Here is a 13238-nt window from a genome sequence, read left to right as displayed (position 1 = left end):
AACCTATATGTCATAAGTGCGTGTAACTGACATTATCCTTACAAATACTTAATGATACACTTATCACATGCATGACAATGGTACATTCCATTCTCATGACAACCCTTATGTGGATCACGAAGGACATGTGGCCATTTTATTAAATTAACCCGCTTTCGCTGTTCTTATGTCACACCAAACATTAAACCTGAGATTCTGATTCTCCTCAGTATTATCTTTTTTCTAGCCTGAAAATTCCCATCGCATTACCAAGTTGGCAGTCAAATAGTGAGACTTTGGCAGTCTGTCGAGCAGTGATCTCATGCAATAAGAAGTTCAGTTCACTACTTACTGTGTCCGCTTCTATGTTTGTTGCATCACATCAAACAAGCTAACACTTGTGTATCTGTACTAGAATGTGAACAAACTATTAACATACAAATTCATACTGAAACCATGACCATAGTCTGTGGAAGCCTTTACCATCAGAACTCAGATTATTACAGTAGAAGTGCACCTATACATTTCCTGCAACTCAGTATATTTTGCATTTCCTGGCTTCTTCTATTTTCCATTTCTGCTAAATGCTTTGACACATTCCTAGTGTCAGAATGGATGAAACCACAGACATGCATGTTTGTGTCTCTGGGTGGATTGTTATTCTTTTCTGGGTAGTAATGAGTGACAAACAGAACCCTTCCAAGTTTTTGTTCTATTTTGATTGGTTTCTGTTTTTACTGGGACAGGCAGTTTAATTGTTGCATTTTGATATAACTGTCTGTGGAGTGTGCCTGATGATTGCTACCACAACAGGAGAAGCAGATGGTAACCAGATCCATCAGAAAATAAAAGCAAACCTTGTTTAACTTGAGAAAACAAGAAAAAGTAGGAGGGTTATGCATTTAGGCCGTGTATTTTTTTTCTCTCTCTCTAAGAATGTTAAAGCTAAGACTCATAAATCTAGACTGTTGGCTTTGTCATGCATTGTGCAATGTTGAAGACATGCCCAGTGTATTAAAGATTTGCAAAAAGCATTAAACGTGTTGCTTTACAGTAACATAAAAATGTATTGATAGAATTTTTAGGTATTTAGTTTTTACAACACAAACACAACCCCCAAATTTGGAGTGGTTGGAAACCGGACTGTTTTTTAAATCTGATAGAGGTTTTTGTGGCATCGACTGCACTTTATTTGCTTCTTTTATTTATTTACTGGAGACCAATATTTTTCACATCAGTACACTCACACACTCACTCGTGATCGTGCACAATGCTCATAAGAGGACATGAGCAGTCAGCCGTTTCAGGACAGTGACTCACAGTGTCTGTTCTGCATTGACCTCTCACCACTTTCTTACCAGCATGGAGAAAACACTCACTGCGCTCTGGGGGTCCCCACCTAATTGCAAGGCTTTTGTGACATAGTCCACACATCCTGTAACTGTCAACTGCCTCTTCCAGGCTTTTTTCAACAACCTCTTTTCCAGCATTTACATGTGTTTAGACGATATGTGACTCAGAAAAATCATTTTTGTCCCTTTAAAACAACATTATTTTGCAAGATAAACATTTGCAGGTCAAAATACTCTTGATTAAGGCTGCAGCTTCATTAAAAGTTCACAGCTCCGCTTTTTGACACAATAAAATGACAACAAAATGTATTTAACAAACAATTTTAAGGAAAAGTCATACTTTCTCTAATTGAAGATCAAAATTCTCTTCTCGCTTTGCTCGACCTCTGATAAAAGTGTCTTAATCAATCAGTGCTGGTCTCTTAATGTCTATCCCTCAACTAAATATGTTCCAGTGATGTCCATTGCCATGCATGACAACTGACACATGTTGCAGATAAGGCCATTAATGAATAATAAAAAGCATACTCACCACACCATGTGCTTTTTAAATGCGTGAACTAACATCAGCTGTGCTAAGAACTGAGCCTCACTTTAGTCTGCTTGACTTTCATGTGAGATACCTTGACAGAATTTTTGCAGTCTCTAAAACATGCGCTGGGTGCCAAATTAGAGTGTGGTCTGTCAGGCTATATGTTTGATATGAAGAGACGCATGCCAATCCACTTTTGATGGAACAATCCATTTCAGTGCACATACACTTGGGCTAGATTCAAACTTAAAACCTTTATGCTTGTTAGAACACTGAACACTGGGAGTTCTCAGAAGGCAACATTGCTGGATCCTAAAAAGTAATGCAGATATAACATTTACTACAATCTATTGCTACCTGTGTTACACATCCTGTGTGTTTGCATGAGTGTGTGAAATGTGACCACCTGAACGGTCTCCAGAGACAGACTCAACTCTGAAGCTAAGTATAGTCCTGGCTGCTAGGGGGAAAATAAAGGCAGGATCTAGGAGGGGTGGGCAAGAGGTACAGCTGCAGAACTTTTTATATCTTTCTGGCTTTATACAGCCATTGGTCAATAGGTTTCATTTAGGTTAAGGAGAGGCAGCAATATACGCTGTAATAAAAATTGCATTTTTTTTAAATTCCACAACACGCTTAATGTCACATTTACCATGATTTTGAGAAATCTAAATGTGGAACACAAGAGCAATAATAAAGTTTCAGTGAACTCCTAACAGTGTGATTTGTGCTTCACACATGTGACACCCACCCACACACAGACTCCCTCAGTCGTCTCACATGTCAGGTAGGAGGTCATGACCCTGAGCTAACTGCTCTATTTCCTTCTTGTCAAAGTAAGACAACTTTACCATGATCTATTTTTTTTTTTTTAACAGGAACTGAATTACCTTTTTATCACAGCAAGCGGGAATGGATGTCTGTTTGTGCAGATTTGAAAATAGCTCTGTGTTGACAGGAAAGAAAATAGAAACATGAAAGGTTTCATTGAGAACCATCACTGTGGACGTGGTACTACATTCAGTATTGGTGATAATACCTGTCATTTATCATAATTGGATAATTGGAATAATGGCTTTTGCTTTTGGTCACAAAGAAGTATGAGCCTATATATTTATGTTTTCTGCCCAGTGACCCTAAAGAATAAGCCTGAAGTAATTTGCATTAAGCTCTGCTCTCAGTTTATTTATTTATTTATTTAAGAAGTAAAAAAGATAGAATACGTTACATATTTGAACAAATTTAATAAAGAAAAAAATGTAAATTGGACAATGATCACAGCATTAACATATTAAACAGAAGATGTTGTACCAGGTGGTTAATGGGTGCTCAGGGTTTTTCAGGGTACACACAGAACATTAAGGCAGCAGCATAATATTAAGGTCCCACTGCTATTATAGGTTTAATGACATGCTGTTTGGTGTCCAGCTGCATTTACCCACTCATCTGCATAATAGTACTGACCTCACGACACCAACAGAGGAGCAATAACTGTCTGTGATCTACCTCTCTTATAGAGTCATGTACTAGAAGAAATTGCCAGCATCATTATTCTTTGCATAAATGCATGAAATTAACAAGAGACAATGGAAAAAAAAAGATTTTTCATAAAAAGAATTTCATTTAATAACCTTTCCTTGAAATAAAATTGTTAGTGCCGAATTGGGTCTCATAGTCCGGGAGCAAAATTTAACTATGAAGATTATGGAAGATTTTTATCTGTAAAGAAAAAAAAAATCTGTACAATGTTTGCTTTCTCTGGCTTTATTATGTTGGGTCCATTGTCATGGAACTAAGAAAAGAAATTGCAAAAGAATAAAATAAAAAACAAAATTGATGTAGGAAAAAGACTCAGAAGAGTCTTAAATCGAGTCAGAAACCTCGACAAAAGTCCTTCCAGTAGAGAGTGATGATTTACAGGTAGTGACAATTTCCTCTGTTAGGTAGTGGTATTTATCAAGTTAATGGTGACTTTTATGTAACCTTCTTTCTCAGTTACGATTACGCATTCACAACGGTGTGCACTCAAAATATCATGTGAGTTAGAACCTGAACTGACATAAAATTCATTGCAGGTTAAATGTGACCTCCACTTCTGCAAAGAAATGCAATTCCTGTTCATTTTTTTCATATATTTCATCTATAAGCATGGCTGATTGAGTAATAAAATGGCAGAGTGTGCAGTCATCTGTCACTTCCAGAAGGCCACTCCGCATCCTCGTCTCTGATGAAAGACGTGCCCTTCACGCGCGCCAAGACTTGCACGGGGAGATCATTAAGTATGCAGCAAACGTAAACACTGTACAGTTTAAGGAAGTTTTTATTTGGGCATTAATACAAGTTGGCCTTGGGCTCACTCTCATTGATGATAACAAACACGATGTTTGATGCTCTTATGAGCATTATGATCCTAAAATACCTTTAGCAGAACCTAGGTCACACAAAAAATATCCTTGAATTGAGAAGTTCTACTGTTGGCTGACAGGAATGTACTATGAAACAACAAGAACACTAACACATCAAAGAAAAATCCATGCACAAAGATTTCCTAAAACCACAGGAATGAAGGAAAAACTGGAAATAAAAAAAAAAAATCACAATTTTTCATGTTAATAGAAATAACTTCATAACAGGCCACCGTGTGTCTGCTGATGATTAAGGAAAGCAATTAGCCAGCAGTGAATGTAGAATGAGCTTGTCAAGACGGATGCTATGAGACACAGCTTATCGCAGTCAGGGAGGCACTGGCAGCTTGTCCCCCATAAAAGCACTGAATCATCTGTCACACAAATCTGTTTAAAAAAACAGAAAGCAATGAGATGGCCTGCTGTAATTACCAGGCTCTGGCATTGGTAGAATGAACGATGAGGTAATGTGGAAGAAAGAACCGGGAGTGCAGTGATTTTACTGATACAGCTCTGGACAACAAGCCTCTGCTAACTGCACCAGTTCTCCTATATTGAACAATCTGAATGTGGATTTTCTCCCAAACTGATTAGAAGATCAAGTCCAACAACCTTTGTCAAGTGTTTTGACAGAATGGCGAAGAGTAATGCTAATCATCGAGCAGATATTTGGACATATCTTTTATATCGCACAGTAAATTGGCTCTGGAAAGCACAACAAAGCTGGATAGTCACATGTCTGTTTTTATTCATTCTGGTGTTTTTAATTTTATTGCCTCTTTACAGGGTAAACTTTGCCCAGATTTTGTCTTATGTAATGGTTTTTGTGAATTTGACTCACCACCTTAAATCAAACATCCCTTGGCGTCAATAAAATAGTTTTTTTTGGAAAGTATCCACTGTGAGACAGAGAAGAACATTGTGAGTGCTTTTGCAAAAGACCAACTCCTTTTTCATAGGACGGATGTTAAGGCCTCAAAAAAGCGACAAAAATGTCTTTGTAGATTTCCCTACAAAAGTTTTGCATTAACCCATCAATAACTGATGCAACAATAAGGATTTACATTTTGAGAGTACAAAACACTTTCATTAAATGTAAGTAAAATAAAACCAAAAACTTATTTTAGTTCAACAGAGACGTTAGTACCTAAGCTCTTGACTCCACTTAACAGTGTCAAGTGGAAATCCAAAATCCTGCTGCTGTAAGAGCGTCAAACATTTCATTTAAGCATTTGATCTCCCAATGCCGGCAACTCATCACCATCTGCACCTCTGAAAAACACTTAGAACATACCGAGCATGCATATACAGGGTTACACACATAAGTGGTTTGATAATGTGTCAAACAGGGCAATGCATCGTGGCCAGCAAAGGTTGGCTACAGACAATATTTTTCTTCACATTGGCTTCAATTTAGTAAATGTTTTTCCCACATTCATCAATAGAAAACAACAGCGGTTAAAGAACAGAACATTTAGGCCCAAAACCCCTGGATATCCAAACTTCCTTACTTTATAATATATATTAGAGGGTCTTGAAATATAAGGCACACCCCTTTAAGTATCCTTGTACAAAACAACAACTAATTTTTAATTAAGATAACAAAGAGTCCTCTTCTAAAAATCACAGGCTTTCAATAAACTCATTTAGTGTGATCTAGAGCACACACTGTCAATTACCGAGGGATCCATATAAAGTACAGATCCTTTAAATGTCAGCTGGGTCTTTCATAGCTTTATAAAACTTTAAAAAAGTTAGATTGTACTTTGATTATACTTGTTTTGTGATGTTTTATTATTATTTGCTTAACTTAGTATGGTGATCCTTTAGAATAATCTAACACTGTTCTTCAGGGATTTGACTTCAAGTTTAGAAAAGCTATATTTAAAGCAAAAACATATATACATAGATATATATATAATATATCTTCAAACAAGATTAAAAGAGCCTTTTGCAATGTAAACTGAAAGTAGACTAAAGGTAGTCACACTGAATGGAAAACCAGAATAAAAGGCTAAAGGTCAGCATCAGGCTCCACTGACAGCTGTATCCATTTCATGCACACTGACATCTGCAGATGGCAGCAGCAATATGAGACAGTCTCGGGCAGGTATGCAAACTCCATATTTTCATACTGAAACTTATACAGTCAGGAATGTGCGCAGTGTTTCTGTTGTATGCACAGCCCATGACAAATAAACTACTCTCTCAGACTACATATGGCTTTACATATCTATCCATCCATCAATCCATTAACTTCCACTTATCAGAGTTCGGGTTGCAGGGCCAGCCACTTGAGCAGAAGGGGGTCCCAGACCTCCCTCTACGCAGCCACCTCTTCTAGCTACAGGGTGCCCAGACATTTCCAGGCCAGCAGAGAGATTTAATGTCTCCCAGCATGTCCTGGGTCTGCTACAGAGCCTCCTCTCAGCAGGACATGCTCACCAGGAAGGCATGCGGGAGGCATCCTAACTGGAAGACCAAACACCTCAACTGTCCTGTCTCAGGGCAGCAGAACTGTCCCATCTGTTAAAAAATAAAAAATAAATCTTGCATAATTTTTGCAGAGGCAACTTTCCTCATCTCACAGTTAGGAGCAATTCAGCAGGTAAAATTAAAATAGAAAATAATTGTATTTTGTTTCTTGATCCAATTTTAGATTAAATTATTGCTTGAGTCATTTAAACTCTGAAGTGCATATCCTTATGCACTCTGGTTACAGAACTGTAAGTGGTTTTTTCACAAAATACAATATCTTTTAGTGTACTGGAATGCTGCAGTTCCATGCTCCTTGACAAAACCTGTATGTTAACGTTGGCACAATACAGGATTTTGGAATCCTATAACAAACAAAACTGGATTCCAACATTGTGTGTTTTATAAAACTGATGTCCCACAAAAACATACAAATAATCACATGCTCACATTTTGAATGTGTATATTTTTTACCAAACTGAATTTATTGAACTGACAGGCTGCAGGAAAATTGAACTTGGAAACTGTCTGAAACAGATATTTAAAGAAAACAAGATAGAAACTGTGTGTATTGTATTTCGAGATCAGGCTTGAAACAGGAGTACTTGATTCTCCCTCAACCACACAGTTCAAAATATCCCTTGACCAGACTGTTCTGGAGGATTTTTATGTTTAGGGAGCTCATTAACCTTCACGTCCCATTGTACTCCCAAGTGGTTTTGGGTTTCTGCAGTGCAGGACAGACACAAGACAGCCAGGCCACGTGAGTAAATGCTAATCATGAACATGTTGTCCTTTTTTCCAAATGTGTGTCCTAAAAAAGGACAATGAATAAATTGCTATGACAGTTAAGATATTTAAAACTTCTTGATTGTATGATTTGTTTTATTAGGCAACATTTTATTTTTTGATTTAATAAAATTATAGTAAGAGCATGATTACATTTTACTCCACATGGCAATAGTGTCTCTTTTGAACAATAGCTCTCTGTTAAAAACCCACTCCAAAAAAAACATGTTTTTAGTGTTAATAACATGATCTTGTGGCATTTTTCTAAAGATGTAGGACATATATAAAGAAAAATTGAGCTTACAATTATTTTTATTTTATTTATTTTTTTCTAATTATTTCTGTGTTCAACTCATCATGAATTAGGAGCAGACAAAAAAATGTTGCTTGAAAAATCTTATAAGTGTGATGTAGAAGCTATAACGGCGGGCGACAGGCTCCCTGCTCCGCTCTATTCTGATGCATCCACTTCTAGATGACTGGATCCATAAACATCTTCGTTTTCCTCATCTGAGCTAGTATATAGCTTGCCATTTTTTGGGTTTGTGAGGGACTGTTAGCTAGTGGGAGAGCATGTTAACAGAAGGATAATGGGAAGTATGCAGGCTAACTCCTCACCAACAGTCCCGCCCACAACTCAGAGGTGAATTTTCAAAAAAAGTCCTGCTTCTCTGCAGAAACTATGTCCTAGAAAACAACTAGGTTTCTTTTTGTTTCGTTTTTTTTTGCCATTTTGGCTAAAAATGGCAAAATAATTCAAAGACCACTGAGCACGCTTTTACAATAGATCAAAAGAGGATCAAAGTGGGACTTTTAGATTCACTGAGGACCATCTGAAAGCTGTTCTTGTCAGAATCACATATCTTTGCCTCTTTAACAACAAAAACCGTAATCTTGAAAAAGTGTAAACTCAGTGTTCCAAGTTTGGTAGTAAAAATGACAGATTACAGATGAATACTGTCTTTCTAGAAGCTATTTTTTATAAAATATGTATAGAATCCTGTATTAAAATGTAGCAGTCTTCACTTGCTTGCTACTGATGGGAGCTGAACATTACTGTTTAGTCCAAATACTGTTGGCTAATGCTAGGATGTTACTAAAAGAGATTTAGCACAATTTTAATGTCATAAAATGAACTCTTTGCAGTTTAGCATGATTTAAATAAACGTTAAAAGGATGTCGGTATTTCTTTGCCAAATAGGGTTTTTATTTGAATAATTTAATGATGCAGTAATTTTGTAAGTGTGTTGAACAAAAAATGTCTATCAAAAGGATTTATATAGCTTTTTTCTCAAGAACAAAAATATCAAAGACATTTTGCAAGACTTGGATTCAATGAACAAAAATGGCATGTCGGTCCAGAATTAGTCAACTGGGAATACCACAGAGCCAAGCAGCGTTTAAGTGTCAACAAGACTGACTATGCATTTGGCCATGCATTTGATATCAATTTGACTTTTGGTAACTTCCTTACAGTTGTGTTGGAACCTAAAAGCATTCACAGAGTTCTTGAACATCGATTCCAAGGAAATCTGTGGGTGGTCCAAACCCTGACAATTTTTTTTTACAGAATTTGTATAAATGTACAACACTGATCAATAACTAGCATGTCATAAAGCAAGTGAGTTTTAACCATTTCCATTTACAAAGCAGCTCAAATGATACATATCTTTTTGCAAATGTCTCTTTTTGGCAGATTTTTAAACCTTTTTTTTTTGTTGTCGCTGTGAAGCAAAAAGATCTGCCATGAGATCTTTTCAAAATATTAACATCCTGCCTGTCCGGCCACTAATCCTGCAGTGTTGAGACATCACTGATGTCCATAAATCAGACAGATGGAACACAGGTAGTCATTATTCTGGGAAACAACTGTTTTTACCTCATACTCACATACCACCTGCTTTCAAATACCTCAAGGCAGCCATTAATACAACCTAAACCGACAGCTACCATCTAACACGCCCGCTGTCCCCACCCACACCCCAAAGTTTCCTGTCAACACCTGACAAACACACATCTGCACTGCTGTAAATACCCTCTAATATAGACACAGGAACACTTCTTTAGTCCGAAATCTTAATTCCGCTCTTTTCTTCTCTGCCACAGCCTTCCTGTCATGATCTTTGATATTTTGAGCTTGGACTGGGCATTGTGGATTTATTAGGGGGAAGAAAAAAAAAACTTTTCTTTTAAAAAAAGTTGTTTTTTTTACATTAATAGCAAGAATTGCATTAAATCATTATAAATTACTTAATAAAAATGAGCCAAATAACTGAAAACACAGTAAAAGAAAGCTTATAAATTACACCACTATTATCTTAAGTAATGCAGAACTGAAGGGTTTTTTGATGTGGTTTTGTTGTTGAGGCCATAAAATGTCTAATAAACCAAAACCGAACTAAGATTTCCATAATATCCCATTTTGACAGTTAAAGTGTCCTGAGGAGATGAAGTTAAGTGACACCAAGCATTCATACAGAATGGTTGTAACAGTGTTGTTAGCTAGGTCCTTAGTTCAATGGACTCCATAAATGTCTCACAAATAGAGATAATAGAAGTGGAGTGTGTGTGCGTGCTATTTTCTGTGTGTGAGTTGACATCAAAGCCCCACCACAGGAGTTCCTGAGGAGTCCCGCTCGCTCGTTACACCAGTCACATCAAATTAACAACTTCCTCTAAGAAGCTGCTTTTTTTACTTGAATGCTGTTTCTTGTTTGACCCCTACTGCTTTTGTCTGCCTGCCCATCCCAGCAAGTCACCTTTACTCATTGGCTCATCTCCAGCCAATTGTTATGGTCAAGCTACCTCGTGGCCATGCAGTGTGGTGAAAAAATGTTATAAAAAACAATACATTTCCACTGAATCCAAAGAGTTATTTAGCTGTGATGTTAGTCATTATGCTTGTTGTTTTAGGAGAAAAATAAATTTCATGAGGTAATTGGTGGCATACACAAACACCATTGAGACAATGCAGTTTTCATTTTAAATTTAGATCAAATTAATTGTTTTTATTCACACATTTTTTCTCTTGTTGGTTTTGAGTATAATACTAGGATCATGGATGTTGTTCCAGTTCTTTCCAAGCATTTCTTTACTGTATCTTTTCTTTGTTTTATGCAGTCAACTAATAAATAATCTATAGGCAAAGATGAAGAGCTTTAAATATTTATTTTCTTCCTTAAAACAAACATGAAATTTTACTTTGGAGAAACACTAAACGTCTCTGTACATACGAACATACAAAAGGCTAATGACCATAAAGTAAAAGTTTGTGTGTGCATATATACGGCAAAGTGATTCCCACGTAAAGAATGAGGTGAAAACTGTTAGTGAATGATTCTTGTTGTGCGCGTAAATAATGCATTGATTTACTTGACATCTTCTGTCCTTTTATACCCAAATTTCCTAATGAGTTAAGAGGTCTCCTGTGACTGCAGCAATGCTTTCACTAAGTAGATCCATGTCATATTAGTCTGAGTTTACACTGATTCAATCTTTGGATTTTTTGGTTTTCATCTCCGACACGGAACTCTTCCCCTCATAATCTTTTAATTTTATCAAATTTTATCACAAGGCCATTTATTTTGTATGGGTCCCCCTTTCTGCTCCACACAGACTTTGCAGTCTCCTATAGCAGCAGGTCCTGAATCATTCTGACATTTGCATTCAGTGTATAGGACAGGCTCAGCTGAGTTAAACCCTAGCTGCCACTGGACGCATGAGCAAGGCAGAGACTGCATTTCCAGATCTTATGCAGACTGCTTCAATCTCACTAAAGAATCTAAGCGAGGCAAGAATTCAGTGAACTACGGTTCTGAGAAACATTTATTTAAATACCTTTCATACTATTAAATGACCACATCATCTCAGCCTACAGAAGTGGAAGGATTGTACAAAAATATGCCAAACACAATACATTATTATTATGATAGATGTACAGAACGGTATTATGCTCCAAATAACTGGTGTTTCAGCTGTACTTGTTACATCCATATTTACAGTCCTCAATGTGAGCAAACTTTGTGCTGAATCCATATTTGTTGAACTTCACCAGTCCCATAAAATCTGATTCATTCCCTAACTTTTCCAATCGATGACAGAAACATCCATATGTTTCACGTCGTAACCATTTCTATTTTTTATGTGCACCGTTGCCAAACAGCCTTTTATTTTGGAAAGCAGTGTAACAGCATTGTTGCAGAAATGAATTTAGAAAACAGCACTGCAGCACTTTTAATTGTTTTTTTTTTAAACCACTCCTTTAAATCCAATACTGGGCCTTTAAGGCCTAAGGGATTGTTTATACAGCTGAGGAGAAAAAAAAATACACAACAGTAAAAGCTGTTGAAATTCCATACTTTCCAATGGTTGACAGATATTTCAAAACAAGTGCCTCTTTCCTCCATGCTTTATTTCAACCATGTAGTCTCTTATGATCCTTTTCAGTTTTATGCAAAGCAGATGAGGAATTTTACTTTAGGAAATTGAACACTGTTTCTTTTTTAATATATGAGGATAAAGAAAACTGAGATGAACTTTTATTCTGCACATGAAGATGGGAATAACAAGTTGTGGGGGGGGGTGGAATTTCTAACACAGACTTTTTGAGCTTTTATTTTAGATGTTGTTGGTATGAACAGAAAAAATGAATCAATTTGACTTCTTTATTAATTATTTCTGATGGTTTTTCATTCCTTCTGACCTTTGTGTTCTTTCCTTTCTTTATGGTGTCTTCTATTCCTGCTCTTCTTCATTTCATGAATGTGTTTCCATTTGCCCATTCCTAAACCTTTCCCTCGCACTTTTGATTGCCTCTTGTCCAACCACAGAGAGTCACAGTAGTCTTCCAGGGAGCGGAAAGATGAGCTCATAACTCTCAGGTAGTCTTTGTAACGCAGACGGGACTCTGGGCCCGGCTGCGCCTCAAATCCGGAGTCTTCGCTGAGCTTTGGTTTTCTGTCAAGTTTTCCATGTGCAATGAGCTGCAGCGTGACGCGGAGAAGAGTACGGGTGAAGTGCGTGTGCTCCTGAGCGACACATGTATACACACCAACATCAGAGGCGTGAAGGGAGCGAATTAAGAGTCCTCTGTCTGTGTGGACAACACGATCACCAAGTCTGACCTGAAGGAGAAAAAAAAGAGAGAAAGGACTCCATTTAATTCATCATCACCTTCAACAGCAAAAGCATTAAAGAATTTTTGTTTATATAATTGATCATAAATTCAGACATGAAGGGGTTATAAATGTCTAATTCAAGTTACAAGGCCCTAAAAAACAATTGTCAAGCCATTACAGGCAATTATTTGTGAATCCAATTTCCTATCTGAGCACAGCATGACTACATTTTTAACTCATAAAAAAGTTTAAGAAAGGGCAAAACCTTAACAAAGCAGTCTGAAATTGAAGCGTGGAGTCAGGTCAATTCACTTTACTTTTAACCAAGTCTCATTAATTATGTCGTAAATAAACTACGGTTTCAAAACCTTTTCAAAACTTGTAATTTACTTCTTTTTTTTTTTGCAGAAAATGCCTCAAAGGATGAAATCAAAATGTAAACGTAAAATGTTTAACTTACTTATTTAAGTAATTCCTCAATTCATAAAGCCAAGTTTACTATATCCCCATAAATACAATTGATGACCTTCCACCATATATAAACTAAATACATTTATTTGTTATTTCATTTTCTTAAAAGGCCTATTTC

The 13238-nt window shown here is 36.7% G+C and overlaps 1 protein-coding gene across 6 annotated transcripts in view; it reads right to left on the bottom strand.

Annotated features, from left to right (window-relative positions):
• Positions 1-11339: 11339 nt before the first annotated feature.
• The window catches only part of sema3d (semaphorin 3D), a 29525-nt gene continuing 27626 nt past the window's right edge, over positions 11340-13238 (bottom strand). For all 6 annotated transcript variants that reach the window (XM_011476194.3, XM_020704116.2, XM_011476191.3 and 3 more), the window contains one exon: positions 11340-12655. In XM_011476194.3, coding sequence (XP_011474496.1) covers positions 12221-12655 — 435 coding nt within the window. In that variant the 3' untranslated portion in view covers positions 11340-12220. The remainder of the gene's footprint in view (positions 12656-13238) is intronic.

Source organism: Oryzias latipes, chromosome 6 (genome assembly GCF_002234675.1).
Source record: "Oryzias latipes chromosome 6, ASM223467v1".
Taxonomy (NCBI): domain Eukaryota; kingdom Metazoa; phylum Chordata; class Actinopteri; order Beloniformes; family Adrianichthyidae; genus Oryzias; species Oryzias latipes.
Note: the sequence above shows the minus strand (reverse complement) of the source record. Positions and strands in the feature narration are given on the sequence as shown.